The following is a 14,888-nucleotide window of genomic DNA, read 5'->3' as shown; positions in this document are numbered from 1 at the left end:
AGGTTAAATGCAAAAGTATTATTATTTAATATATAATTGGAAATTTTTTATTTAATACGTAGTTTACACACCAAAAGTGTCTAATTAAAATATTTGTTATTGTTTTAATGATAAAAGATTGAGATGGTGTATTAAGGCCTTGTTTAGTATTGCTTAAAAAATAAGTTGTTTTTGGCTGAAATTTTTTATTTTGTGAAAAACACTTATAAAAAGGAGAAGCTAAAATTTTTAGCTTTTCTTTTACCAAAAGCACTTTTGGTGTTTAATTACTTTTTCACCCTTTCAACAACATAGTATTACTTTCCCATTTTTTTCTTGGTGCTTAATTAAAAATGTGTTAAAATTATTAATTAAAAATTAAAAAATATTTTTTTAAAATAATACAAATGTATTAATTAGAATAGTTATATTTAATTATTTAAATATAGTTTATATATTCTAATTAAATTTTATAAATAATTAATATTTATTGCTTAAAAATAAACTAGACTATCTACAAGTGTGACGGTCAATTGTAATATTTGTGTTACAACGGAACACATAATATTCTGACGATCAAACCTAACAGAGCTTGGGTGATAAAGTGACTAACAATGAAAATGCAAGCAATTATGAAGTTTAGCTAGATGCTCACTAAATATTATAGTACGATAATTCATAATCAAAGATTAATTACTGTAACACTCTTCACCCAGTCCGGTCCCTGGACCTAAGTTACAAGTTGCTATAACAACTATCGAAACTTATACACATGCATACATAGTTTCAAATAAGAGCAACGACTACCACTATCAACCTTTAGAGATGAAGTCATGACTAATTGAACATTTAAATAAATATCAGAAATAGAATTATTTAAGAAATAATAACCATTTTAAAAATTTTTGAAACCCAACGTGAGTATCAATACTAAACAAGTAGGTATAAATATTTATGAATTAAGTATCAATACAGTTTTAGCTCTCTGCCAATTTTGATTCAAAATGTTTTTCGATACCTTTGTAGTGGTATCGATATTTTTCTCATGAGTATCGATACTAGTGTATGGGTATCGATACCAAATTTAGCTACTTTCAATTTTTGAAAACTTTCCATTCGCAAGGTATCAATATTTTGGTCTCGAGTATCGATACTTCTTCACAACCTGTTAAAAATTCACAAGTTCAAATGCTCTTCTTGATCAAAAATTTGTTTGAGAAAGTAAAATTATTTTGTAAAGATCATGAGATAGATGTCCCCAATTTAAGTGCTCCGTACAAAGCTTGTCAAGGTCGGTCTCGCATCCAGAGAGATAACCTCATAATTGAGCATCACTATCGGTTTGATATATTCATTGCTGGTATCAATTCATTGATAACAGAAATGAATTCTCGCTCTAATGATAAGGTAGTGGAGTTACTTGTTTTTAGCTCCGCTTTGTATCCATGTGATAATTACAAAGCTTTTAGAGTGGAAGATATCCGCAAGCTTATGAATGATTTTTATCTAGATGATTTTACAGAGTAAGAAAAGCTACACATGAAGATTCAATTGGAACATTTTCAACTTAATGCTCATCAAAGCATGGAGTTGCAAAAAGCTTCTACAGTTGCCGAGTTGTGTCAAATGCTAGCTAAGACAAATAAGTCAAGTATTTATCTTCTTATTGATAGAATTATTCGTCTTATGCTAACTCTTCCCATGTCTCTGCAATAGCCAAACGAGCATTTTCAGCCATGAAAATTGTAAAGACAATGCTTCGCAACAAAATGGAGGATGATTTTATTTCAACTTACTTAATGGCATATATCGAAAAAGAGATAGCTCAAAAAATTTCGACAGATTCTATCATTGATGAGTCTTATGAAAAAGTAGAGATTTAGGATGTCTAGTATTGATAAATAGGACTAAGGCCAAGTTTTTTTAATTTAATTTTTAGAATTATAATGATATTTATGAAATTTTTAGTGTAGTATTAGCTATTCTTTTTTTCATATTGGAAAGAAATATTTAATTTTATATAGTGTGATTTTTTCTTTTAGTTTTTTATAGTTAAATCGTTCATACTTTTTAAAAAATATATATTAAATTGATTTGTTTGATAAGAAAAAAAGTATCTGAGAAAAATTGACACTTTTTTACGTTAAAAAAATGTCATTCGTTTTAGATGTTTCGCCCCCTTTTGAGTAAAATCCTAGATCCGTCCATGTATATATATATGGATATTATTTGGTACACTACCAGTATAGTTTTTAAACTCCACAAATAGGGTCAGGAGATTAACAAGTGTCCTATAGAGATATAGTAAAATATTTAAAAATAAATATTTAAAAAAAGACACATGTCAATTTTTTATAGATGCTTGTGGAATAAAAAAGTACACTCCTAGTATACTAAATATATATGAATTCACCCCTAAATTCTCAAAAATTCAAAAAAAAGTTATAAAATAAAAAATAAGTAAAATAAGTAAACAATTTAGAAAATTACCAGTTTGACTACATTTTAATTTGAATCTTTTTTTATTATTTAAAAAAATTTAAGAATATTTTTAGAATTATATATTTTTATTTTTTTTGCAAAACTTTTTAGAATTTATATATTTAAATTTATATATTATTTTTAATATTATAAATTTAACTAATTTTTCAATAAAAAATAATTTTTTATATACTTTTCCGGAGTTTTTCAAAAATATATTTTAAAATTATTGAATTTATCTAGAGTTTATATATACACAAATTGAATTTTGGCTTAATACCTCTTTAGACTCTTGTATTATAGATAAATTACAACTTTGGTACCCGTGCCATTTTTTTTTATCAGTTTGGCTTCTATACTGTCATTTTGTTTACCCCATGACTCAACCATATTTTCGGTTAAAAAAGTTAAATCACCCAACGACATGTTGTCATGTGTCAACTAAAGTAAAAATTCTTTTTTTTAAGTCATTAAAAATCGAAAAAACCATAAAAAAAATTGAAACCCCAATCTTAAAACTTAGAAAATTATTTAAAAAATCATAACCTATTTTTTGAAAATTATAAAAATATATATTTATATGTGAAATTTTAAATAATAATATTTAAAATTTTTCATTTAAAAAAAACATTTGTTTGGAATTCTAGTTTTTTTTTAAGGAAATCTTAAAATTTTATGAAATTTTTAAATAACTGTATTTTTTTATAAAAAAAATTTAGGGAATTTTTTTGCATTTTTAATGACTTTGTTTATATTTTTAAGGAATATTGAATTTTTTTAGTAAAAAATACCATAAAATTTTTTAAAATTTGGCTCATTTGGATAGATTTAGTTAAATATACCCCTGGAAACATATAAAAAGTTTTCTCCTCATACTGTAGAAAAAAATAATTACTTAAAATCATATCTATATATGAAATTATAAAATATGGAAATAGAATGTGAAAAAAATCCATAAATTAACAAATCAATTAGACTTTTAAACATGCCTTTTTTTTCAAAAAAAAAAGCATTCGTGCTCTCAAAATGTTCAAAAAAATCCTTAGGCATTCTTTTATTCGTCTCTAACCCTTTTTCAAAAATTTTATGGTACTTTTATACTAAAGAACTCATGATTGTTTAAAAATATAAAAAAAATCATAAAAAATTTAAGATTTTTTTTTAAAAAAAACCCTAGAATTCCAAATAAACGATATTTTTAAAATTTTATGAAATATTTTAAATTATTTCTTTTTGTTAAGTTTCACATAATTATAATTTTTTATAATTTATAAAATAGATTATGATTTTTTAAAAATTTAAAAAATTTTCTAAGTTATAAGATTTTGTTGGTTTTTTTCCATATTTGTATGATTTGGGGGGATTTTTTAATGATTTTTTTTATTTAAGATTTTTTTTTCTTTCATTTGGCATTGTCTTTAGCTAATTTAAGGGAAATATGTAAATGGGTAACGAACGGGATATATATAATGAAAGTATAGGAGCCAAACTGATAACTAAAATAGTGTAAAGGGTGAATCTGATAAAAAATAATACCGGTGCCAAGAGGCATTAAACCTTGAATTTTTGACTTTTTTTTTGTTAGTTTCTAAAGTATAACTTAATTTTAAATTTTTTCATATATATCTTTTCAACTTTTATTTTTTGAAATTTTCTAATACTTTAATTTAAAAAAATTCATTCTTTTTATAACTTTTTGAATTTATATTTATATATTTTACAATTTTCTAAAAAATTATTCTAAAAAATAATACAAGATATACAAAACTTTAGAGTAAATGCTCCTAATTTGATCGATAAGTAAAGAATGATACAAGATATACAAAACGAGAAGAAGATACCTCTATTTATAATTGATATCCCCTACATTTGACTCAAATTCAAAGCCTATTTACAAGATAGTCTTAAAGAATTTAATCTCTCTATTATCTTACCTTTAGAATCTAGATCACTAAGCTTTAACTAGATAAACTTTTCACAATTTTTCAAGAATAAAGTCAATTTTGACTGATTAAATAAACCCTATTTATTCAAATGATTGCCTTGAGATGCTATACACACTTTACAAAACCCAAAAAGAAAAGAAAAGAAAGCTCTCCTAGTATCTATTTTCTCATTTTACAAAACTCAAACTGGATCCTTCGAGAAACTTCAAACTAAACATACATAAAAGAAAAATTAGGGTGAATGATCACTCAACTTTTACAACACTTTTATTTCAATCACCTAAGCATTAAATATCTAATGACAGTTAATTGTACACATCACATCATATTTTTACTCTCATTTGGTCACCCAACTTCAAAATCCTTTCATTTTGGTCAATAAAAAAAATATATTTTAAGTATTGGTTAAGGTTTAAAAAAAAAAGAGGATTAAAATGAAAAAGAGGTAGAAATTAGAATAATGCATTGAATTTTTTTTCATATTGTACTTGTTTACCTCATTGTTGAACGTTCTAAATTTCGTTGTTATTTCAATATTGAAATTTTAAATTTCAAAACATCAAAATCAATTAAATAAGTTGTAAAAAAAATTATCCTTTGACTAGTTACTATAATATTAAAATTAATTTAATCTCCTTAAAAAATTTAAATTTTATTTTATGTTATTTAAAAACAAATCAAATAACTCATATTTAATAATTATAAACTAAACCCAAATTATGTTTATTATACGTTTTTAAATCTTACATGCTAAACTAAAAGCAAACAAAAAGTTAATTTCATTTTGAATAATTCAAAAACATTAAAATAAAAAAATTAAAATTTAAGAGATTAAATTAATTAATTTCAAGTACCATTAGCAATAGATAAACAAACTCATTTTGATGTTGCACAATTTGATAAATTTGATTTCTACCACTTGATTACTTTAATCATGGTTCATGGATCAAAACTCAAAAAATTTGGTGACTAATGCTTCCTCAACTTGGTTCTACTCTCAGTGTTTTATAACATATTAAAATAAAAGCACTTAAATATTTGAATTAAATAACAAACTAATCCACCTCTTCTTTCTTTTTCTTTTTATTCTTAATACTTTAAAAGAACTGATTTAATAACTTCACGCATTTAAGGAATTGAAAGTAAATTAGGATGAAATAGTAAAAAGATAAAATGACTTAAAAGCTAACGCCAACCACAGATTAAAATTCTCAAAAATACAAGCAAAAGATGCTCAACAAATCCCTTAAAACATCTTCAACAAAACAAACCCATCATTTCATCAAACAGTTTGAAAGCGAAGGGTGAGTTTAAGTGATTCAGTATCTTCAATCAGGAAGAATTTGCTCACCATCCGCATCTGCTTCAGTCTCGACCTTGGGTTTCGATGGACCTTGGCCAGCTCCAGGAGCCTGCTTCTTCTTAATCCCACTTACAATGTCATCAATTCGTAGAAGCATGCATGCTGCTTCTATCGCTGTCTTAAATGTTTGCGCCTTCACATTGTATGCGTCCCAAATCTGACACAAATGTTTTTAACATTCATTCACAAATGATTTATTAAGTTCAACAACAATCAACAGAGTAGCCTATGTAAAGTCAACTGAAACGAACATTGTGATGCATCAAATATCCGAATTTAATAGATGCTTCCATCACCTTTCTCCAACATGTTCAAGGGTCATAATTTGATGCATTGGAGGGTATCCAGCCACCCTTTATTTATGAGACCCTAGCTTATGTTACTCGAATTCGAGTGTAAATGCCACATACAGGTATGTATCGGACGTGTACGTTTAATTCTTGCTAAGTTTTCCATGTATTTGGAGGATCCTTGGAGGGTTATATTCTTGTAGCCATGTCCGAGTGCGTTGGACATGGTTACTACAAGAAAAAAATATGATGACATAGGTCATAGCAGTTGAGATATAATACTTTTCACTTGACACCTAAAAACCAGAATGCATCACCATGCATTTGCTTTCTCAAACTTGGCAATAGAATCACTCTTTTATTTTCCATCTTTTTCTCTGTACATTACCATGCAAGTATACTAACCTATAAATGTCCCACAGAATACACCTTTTTTTTTTCAAAATTTGCTTAACAATTCATTTTTAATAAAAGAAAAATGGTGATTTTTCTATTCAATATGGTTGTAGATATCTTGCATAGCTCTAATGTGGACAACGTTGTCCACCAGTCCACCTTATTAACATCTTGAATGGTGTAACATAATGGTCACACATAATCAAGGTTTAGGGTGAAATTTGCAGCAAAGAAAAGTTAAGGTGGAAAGTGAAATTAAGGTGAAAATTTGAGGACCAACACCATACTCGAAGAAAAGTGCAAATTTCATCATACCTTTCTTTCCTTCATGTCAGCAATGGCACCAGTGTTGCCATCTATGCCAATCCATGCATTTTCACCATTTGCATGCTACAATCACAATTTCAGTAAATGGAAATCCTAAAGTAAAGGGTATAGTCAAAAGTGTATAACAGCACTCTAGAAGCATCCATACCTTTCCTTGCAGAGCAGTCATAGTCCGAATCACATTAACTCCACAATTTTGTGCCAAAGTACGTGGTATGGCTTCAAAAGCAAGAGCAGCAGCTTCATACGGCCACTGTTACACAACCAATGAATATAATAAGCATGCTAGAGACAAAAAGATCAGGAAATTACCAAAACTAAATATCTAAAGGCATTGACGTTTCCAAGTATATATTCAAATGTCAAGAAAGGTTAGCATTCAGAATCCTATAACTAAAATGATCAATGTTATGCATGAAAGTATCAAGCACCTTTTCTATGCCTTCAACAGATGAACTCTTCTGCTTCAATGTGGCAGAAACGGTTAATTCTGTAGCACCACCTCCGGGAACAAGTTTCGGATTCTTAATTATGTTTCTAGCAACAGACAAGGCATCCTGTAATTGAAACAAGCTTCAGAACTCTATTTGATAATAGACGAAAGCAGCACATTGGATCACTTACCTGCAAATTTCTTTCAACCTCGTTCAGGAGATCCTTGCTAGCACCCCTTAAGAGAACCGTACAAGCTTTTGGATCTTTGCAATCAACAATGAATGCAAAGAACTCATCCCCGATTTTTTTAACCTCAAACAGCCCAGCTCCAGTACCAACATCGGATTCCTGCAATTCATCAGGACGATTCACAATAACAGCTCCAGATGCCTTTGCGATTCTGTTGTTGTCAGTCTTTCTCACCCTCCTAATTGCACTGACACCAGCCTTGCTAAGATAATGGCATGCCAAGTCACTAAGTCCTTTTTCTGTAACCACCAAGTCTGGTTTGAATTTCAGAATCTGCAAGCAAAGGCTCTCAATGTATTCTTCTTCCATTTTCAAAAGAACTTCCCAATCTTCTTCCTTAACCAACTCGGCATTTGTTTGGTTCTCCCCTTTCTTATACTCAAGGGGACAGTCAAGAAGAATAATACGTGGGTTGACGATCTTTCGTTTCATTTTGCCAGGCGCAACTACATCTTTATTGATCATCACTCCCTTGAGGACCTTAGAATCTTCCAACTGACCACCTGGTACTTTCTCTACTTTAATGTACTTCTTAATATCAACTTCTCGCAGCCCTTGCCCAAGGTCAACTCCAACTGTTTGAGTTGCATCAATTGCCAAATCCTGGATGTTCAAATAAATGTAGCTATAGAAATTAACCATAAAAATATGACATAAAAGAACTTCACTTCTAACTCCTGTTAAAATAGAATAAAACCATCATGAAAGGAATGAAAGTGCTTTGCATCAGAATCTAAATGACTACTAAAGAGATAATTCCTGAGCTACAGTGCAATAAACTGAAGCAAAGATGAAGAACCACATTGAATTGAGGAGCATTATTTTATAAGCTCGTACAACCTCTCTTGTATCAGTAGAACATCTTTTTCACAAACGTGGCAGTCCAGTAGATTACAGTTCCACTCACTAGATGCATCGTATCAAAATTAAGTGAAATCTAATAACAGGCATACAAATTAAAAAAGCATGGCAATTGAAAGAAATGAAGGCAAAAAAACAGAGACATCCTAAGTGAAGGTTTAAAGCTATTTTCTGTTGGAGAAGCAATTGAAGTGTCAAATTTTCCATACTAATGGTGAGGCACAACAAGAATTAACTTAATTAAATGCCTAGAGAACCACTTTTTGATGGTCCAATCAAAAAAATAGGCACATAGGACATATTTTCAGCTAGGAAAAAAAAGGTATGATTATTATTGTTAATTGTATCTAAAAATAACTTAATTAAAACAGTTTTATCAATGTTACATGGACTCAAATTCTAGGACAACATTCCCATGTCAACACAACACGAAATTAAGTGTGTAAAACATGTCTGATATTGGAAAATGTTGTACAATCATGGTCTTTCATGAGAGCCAAACCAAACACCAAAATGAAGAAAATGAACAGAGAAAGCATTGGGAAATTGCCGGGCCATGTGAAAAAAAAAATCAATCCACAAACTGAACCAAAAATAGTCTACATCTCCTATTTCTGAACACTCCACAGCCAAATCTACAAGTCTGAATATTTTAGTAAAAGATAGCCATACACAGAGACAACCATATCAGATACTCAAATACCCAGAGCATGTAACTACAGTTGCTTTATTTACAGTTTTAAATGTTCCCTGATTCCCATACATAAATGTTTTTCCCCTAATGTTGATTAACATAATATTAATTATTTGGAACTAAAGAAGGGGAATCAGTTCTATTCATATTTGAATATGAGCAAACTGCTAAATAATCAAACAATAGAATGGTCAGGTGATTAGTCTAACATAGGTCAGTTGCAACAAGGAAAACGATTAATGGCCATGCCAATTCAAAGGCAAATGCATATAAATCTATAATCAAAACGCGCATAGAAACAATCTTCAGAAAAAAGAAGAAACTCACGGCAATCAGATCACCAAACTGGCTAGTGAACTTTGTCCCTATACAGCTCTTCACAAGTCCCAACATTGTGGCACCTATCATTCAAACATAAAAGCTAAAATGTGACAACCCAAAGATATTAAAGATGCACATACAGGGGGATAAAAGATTAAAAAATTATCTAAAAGTTCCCAAGAGAAACATACGGTCTTTGACATCAATAGACATTGCAATCTTGTCAAGCACGGCAATAGCATCCTCCAAAGCCTTATTGTATGCTGCAAATGAAAGGATTCTTCATTCAATGCTAAGTTATGGTTCAAAAGCAGAGGTATGGTTCAAAAACAGAGGTTAAGAATCTAGCAGCGCTTCTAAGTTACATTACCTCGACAAATAACCGTAGGATGATAATTTTTCTCAATAAAGGCTTCTGCAACATGAAGCATCTCACCAGCTGCACCAAAAAGTACACTAAATATAAGTACTAAAGGCAATTGGATCCTAACATGTTGATTAAATCATGGATAAACACATGAACCCATAGCAATTAAAATTCCATTGAGCTTCTGAAAATTTTACCAGTTCTTCAAAAAAACATCTTATAGATAAAAGAATAAAACTGGATAATTAACTACCATGTTAAAAAATATCAAACATAGCACATAAACAGCATTCTGCTGTATAAAGATATACCAAGAACAATGACAGATGTTGTTCCATCTCCAACTTCTTCATCTTGGGTACGGCTCAATTCAATCATTGACTGCCAAGACCAACCACAAAAGGATAAGAAAGAATGAAAATAACACAAATATAGGCGAAAAGGGCATTCACATGCTAAAGCAAATAGATAAGCATGGTGGAATAACATGCCTTTGCTGCTGGATGTGCAAGATCTAACTCGCGTAGGATAGCATTTCCATCATTAGTAACAACAATACCTGGTAGAAACCAAAACCATATAAAAAAACTTAATTGCTTGTTGAACAAGAGTGCATTTAAAGGGTAATAAAATGTTTTTGGGAAATCCAAAAACAGCTGCACGGAAAATGGCTAAAAAGCATTACCTCCAGAAGCATCAAGGAGCATTTTCAACATGGATCGAGGACCCAATGTTGTTCGAATAATGTCAGCAACAGCCTGTAAAGGTTTTTGGGTAAGTGAACATTGGACAGACAACAAATGAAAATCAAATTCAAGATCCAAAGCATGTGGATGCCTGATTTCTTAGATAGATGAAGCCCATAGTCAGAACTCAGGAACAGAAACTGGGTTTACATTGTTTTTAAAATTTGAGCAGCTTATTCGGCAATTTCATTTCAGATTAATATAAAAAAAAGTAGAAACATAATAAATTAAAAAAAAGGAACGAAAGAAATGAAAGACCTTGGAGGCTTGGATGTTAGCATGGTGAACCTTCGTCCCAGACTCCCGTTTCAACGAATCCTCTGCGTATTTAAATGATGTTTTTAGAATCTAAAAGCTCCATTTGAGATTGAAATGCATTAAAAAAAAGGAAAGGAAAGAAACTTACTTAGAACGAGAACCGGGGCGTGCATGATTTACGATTTCGTTAGTATTAGAGCTTAAAACTGTTGAAAACAAACAAATCTGCAAAGGGTTTCTATGTTTCTAGTTTCTTCTCAGTGAAAAACCCTACTACAACAATGAACCCTCTCTTCCCCCACTTTTTTTCTCTTTGTTTATTATAAGGGGAAATTGGGAAGGGGAGATTTGAAAAATGAGCTCCCATTATGGGCTTCCTTTGAGTTCTCGGCCGAGAGGCCCAATTCGTTTTCTCTTTGCCTTTGTGTTTTCGCTCTTGTAAATTGGGTTGCTTAAGGATTATAATGATAATTAAAAATTGGAATAATATGTAAAAAAAAGCATTTGGTACTTTTGTTTAAAATTATATTTCTTAATAGGATTACAAATGGGATTTACATTATTATGTTTGGTTTATTTAGATGGAATTTGTAAGGTTTAAATATTTGGTTGACTGAATATATAATTATTTAGAAGTACACTTTACTAATTTTTCTTGATTATAGAATTTGTTTTTTTATTCTCATTCACATGAAATTATGATAAATTATTATAATTTTTTTATATAAATAAGTAAATCTAGAACGTTGAAATAAATTTCTAAATCATAATTATAATCACTAACCATAATTAATATTGTTAGAGTTGTATGACTTGAATCCCGTTTGATCCGGCCTGAAAAGTTCAATGTGCAACTTGTTAAAAAAATTAATAAGATAGAAAGTTCGACCCTCGATCCTTTGCCCCCACAAATCCCCATAAATCACTAAACTCAACTGGGGGTACGACCAAAGGTGTTGGGCTGAGCCCCCGCGATACAAATTATGCCGCACAAGTTGAATTCGTATAGGACTATACTTATTCTATTAGACATTAATTATAACAGGGTTGTTTAACCCTTAAGATATGTGTAGTCGAAAACCTCTTATATATATATATTTTAATATTAGTGAATTTCTCCTTCTCTACCCGTGATTTTTCTCGAAAAGGGTTTTCTATGAAAAATCTACGTGTTCTTATTTTTCTTTCTTATTACTTTGCGATTATTATTATTGTCATTATCAATGTATATTATAAAAATATTAATAAATAAATTATTTGATTAAATATAATAATTATAATTTTAAAGTATGATATCTGCTATTTCATTGTTAAGAAAAAAATATTTATTTAATTAGTTTTAAAGTTTATTTAAAAAAAAGCTTAAATTGATTAAAATAATAAAAACAAAGGGTAAATTAATCAAATATTTAAGATTAAGCTTGTAATCTAAGATAATTTAACAAATGAGATTACATCCTATATTACGACATCTTGATACCATTTGGGAATGTAAAATTACAGGGTAGTTGGAATATTAAGAATCTAAACAGCGTAATCTTATTCTAGATGTAATATTACGGGTCAGAATATAAGATTCGGCCGACCAATGCACTCTTAAATATTATAAAGAGGTGGTTATTAATTTATTATACATATATAACAACTTTTGATATTGAGATTATATTTGAATTTTTTAAGTTTCAATTAAAAAACTATAATATATTAATAATATTATTATTTAATGAAATTTAAATCATATTTTAATAAAATTTAAGAATATAATTACATTTATTAAATGTTATTAAAAACATATCTTATAATTTTTATGTAAAATTTAAACATTTTATTAAAATAATATCTTAAGTAAAATTTATAATTTTTATTTCATTTTAGAATAGAACTAATTTACTAAAGGGCGTACTTCATAGTTTACTGTTTTTCTTCTAGAAGAAAAGCAGTTATAAAGGGTAAAAATAAAATATAAAATTCGATCATACAAAAAAAATTAATTGTTATAATTAAGAGTATCTATTATGAAAAGGATGGGTTGTTATCAAGAAAACCTCCCTATGGGCTGAGTTAGAAGTATCCCATCCACTTTGGTAGATTTGACTTTATTTAAAAAAAAAACAATTTAAGGTTTTTTTTCCCTTTTATCTCTTAATTTCATCAATTTTTGTTTAAAAGTTGGTCATAATTATAATATACTTTATTATATCGAATCTATTTTATATCAAAATTTAAAATATGTCATTTGAGACTGCACATTGGTTAAAGAAGTTTGGAAACAAGTAATCTCGAGAACTCAACAGTTTAACTTTTTTTTCTAACACTCTGCACAAATAGTTGTCTTTTAATCCACAGGTCAAGCCAAATTCCCACGGTGGGGAAACTAGCTGGGCATGCCTCTTCGAACTATCCTATGGAAGAATTGTAACCTCTTCATTTTTCAAGGAAAATCGTGAAGCTTGGAGGAGATAATTAAAACCTCAGTGTCTTGGGCCAAGCATTTCTCCTTAACAAGCAAACAGGCTACGGATGTTGAAATTGAATCGACTTATGGAGAACCATTGGCAGGAGAGTGGACTTACCTCAACATAGTTGGTGCCATTCGAGTGCACTCAGGGGTTGCAGCTATAGGGGGAGTGTTGTGCGACAAAAATGGAGAGTGGATACTAGGTTACAACAAATACTTAGGTAATTACTCGATCCTTGATGCAGAACTTTGGGGCATTCTTGACGACCTAAAACTCATCCAGAGAAGAGGCGATACCAAGGTTGTAATTCAATTTGATAGCTTGGAGACAGTTAAAGCTATTCACGGAAGTGTCTCGAAGACCTTACACTCTGCTCTAATCATACACCGCATCCTATCCCAAGAAAAGAGTTGGCTCCTACGCTACATTCCTAGGGAGCAAAATCAAAGTGCTGATTTTATAGCCAAATTGGCTTTTGGAGAAAAGGAATATCTACAACTAATTAAAACCCCCTAGAAGCAGTCTCAGCACTCATCAAAGCTGATAAAGCGAAGAATCTTTGTATTCTATTTTCCAATCTTGTAACTTAGTTTTGTAAGTTTCATTTTTCACCCCCCAAAAAATGTAATATTAAAAATATTAATTTTAAATAAGGAAAATCAATTTATATATCACATGAATCACAAACAAATTAAAACCGGATTAAACATCAAAGTTTTTTTTTGAACAATTTCATTATAAGTTCTGATCATGTCTGTTCTTTTTGACATAATGTTTAGAACTACCTATAGCCCCTCCCTAACCCATAAATAGAAGGATAATACGTTTCAGTACACTGGAACCCACGTCCTACTGTATTGGCAACAATGCCCATGCCAATCGAGTTAAGACTCAATTGGCTTAAACATCAAAGTTTTAAATAATACAACTAGAGATTTACCTATGCTCATAACATTTACGTTAATATATAGTAAGTGAAAGGTTTGATTCTAAAGTTTCAATGAGATTTTCAGTTGAGGTTTTAGAAATGCTGAGATTTGATATTTTAATCTCATCATGTGTGGATTATGTTTAAAATTAATTTAATTTAGGTTTGATTATATTTCGATTTTCGTTTATAATGTTGATTTTAACTTTATTTATTTAGATGTACCATTATAATTGTTATTGTACTTGTAACATTTAAAAAAAACTTTAAAATCCATAAATTTAAAACTAAAACTGTCACACCCTAAAATATAGGCAGTTAATTGAAATAATTAACCAAGAAATGAATTAGGTTTGGTGGTTAAGTAGTTAATGCATTTTTAAGAGGTTTTAGGTTCAAACCACTCCTCTTTCATTTTCAGCAATCTAGGATAAAAACCACATTAAAATAAATATTGTTAGAAGTAAAACTTAATAAGAAATAGGCCTTAGGCCTAATGATCAACACACTAGCTTTTCCCCTTACATACTTGAGTTGTACCTAGGGTACACAAACCCTAGATATCTAGTGCAACTTTTCCTAACTAGACGTGGATTTTGTTTTCTTTTCAAACACCAATTAGAATTTTGTTTTTCTCTCCCTATTTCTTCTCATCTTTCTTTTCTTTACTCTCCTTTACATCATATTTTTCATTTCTTACTGTTGAACCTTTTCTTTCTTGTATTAGATCAACCTCGTTCTTGATTTCTTAGTGGTATTGTCAAATAACATCCGTAATCTTTGTTAAA

At 29.6% G+C, this 14,888-nt stretch overlaps 1 protein-coding gene across 1 annotated transcript; it reads right to left on the bottom strand.

The window, feature by feature from the left end:
* Window positions 1-5,580: 5,580 nt before the first annotated feature.
* LOC107897176 (T-complex protein 1 subunit gamma) lies at window positions 5,581-11,143 on the bottom strand. The gene is made up of 13 exons (XM_016822534.2): window positions 10,862-11,143; window positions 10,714-10,775; window positions 10,395-10,467; window positions 10,201-10,268; window positions 10,021-10,090; window positions 9,713-9,781; window positions 9,534-9,605; window positions 9,349-9,422; window positions 7,407-8,069; window positions 7,214-7,339; window positions 6,931-7,035; window positions 6,771-6,845; window positions 5,581-5,926 (listed from the first exon to the last, which is right to left on the bottom strand). The coding sequence occupies exons 1-13, from the start codon at window positions 10,884-10,886 to the stop codon at window positions 5,735-5,737; spliced, it is 1,674 nt and encodes a 557-aa protein (XP_016678023.2). The 5' UTR covers window positions 10,887-11,143; the 3' UTR covers window positions 5,581-5,734.
* Between the last annotated feature and the right edge of the window lie 3,745 nt (window positions 11,144-14,888).

The sequence above is a fragment of the Gossypium hirsutum genome, chromosome A10 (genome assembly GCF_007990345.1).
Source record: "Gossypium hirsutum isolate 1008001.06 chromosome A10, Gossypium_hirsutum_v2.1, whole genome shotgun sequence".
In the NCBI taxonomy this organism is placed as follows: Eukaryota; Viridiplantae; Streptophyta; class Magnoliopsida; order Malvales; family Malvaceae; genus Gossypium; species Gossypium hirsutum.
The sequence above is the reverse complement of the archived record's forward strand: the minus strand, read 5'-3'. Positions and strand labels throughout refer to the sequence as shown.

What these genes read in the sequence shown, in the direction of transcription:
- LOC107897176 (XM_016822534.2), bottom strand. Translation starts at nt 10,886, where the DNA reads ATGCACGCCCCGGTTCTCGTTCTAA. An exon ending in AACATCTGTCATTGTTCTTG is followed by an intron (nt 9,782 to 10,020) that starts GTATATCTTTAT and finishes TTTTTGGTGCAG; the next exon opens with CTGGTGAGATGCTTCATGTT. An exon ending in CTGTTGAAGGCATAGAAAAG is followed by an intron (nt 7,036 to 7,213) that starts GTGCTTGATACT and finishes GTTGTGTAACAG; the next exon opens with TGGCCGTATGAAGCTGCTGC.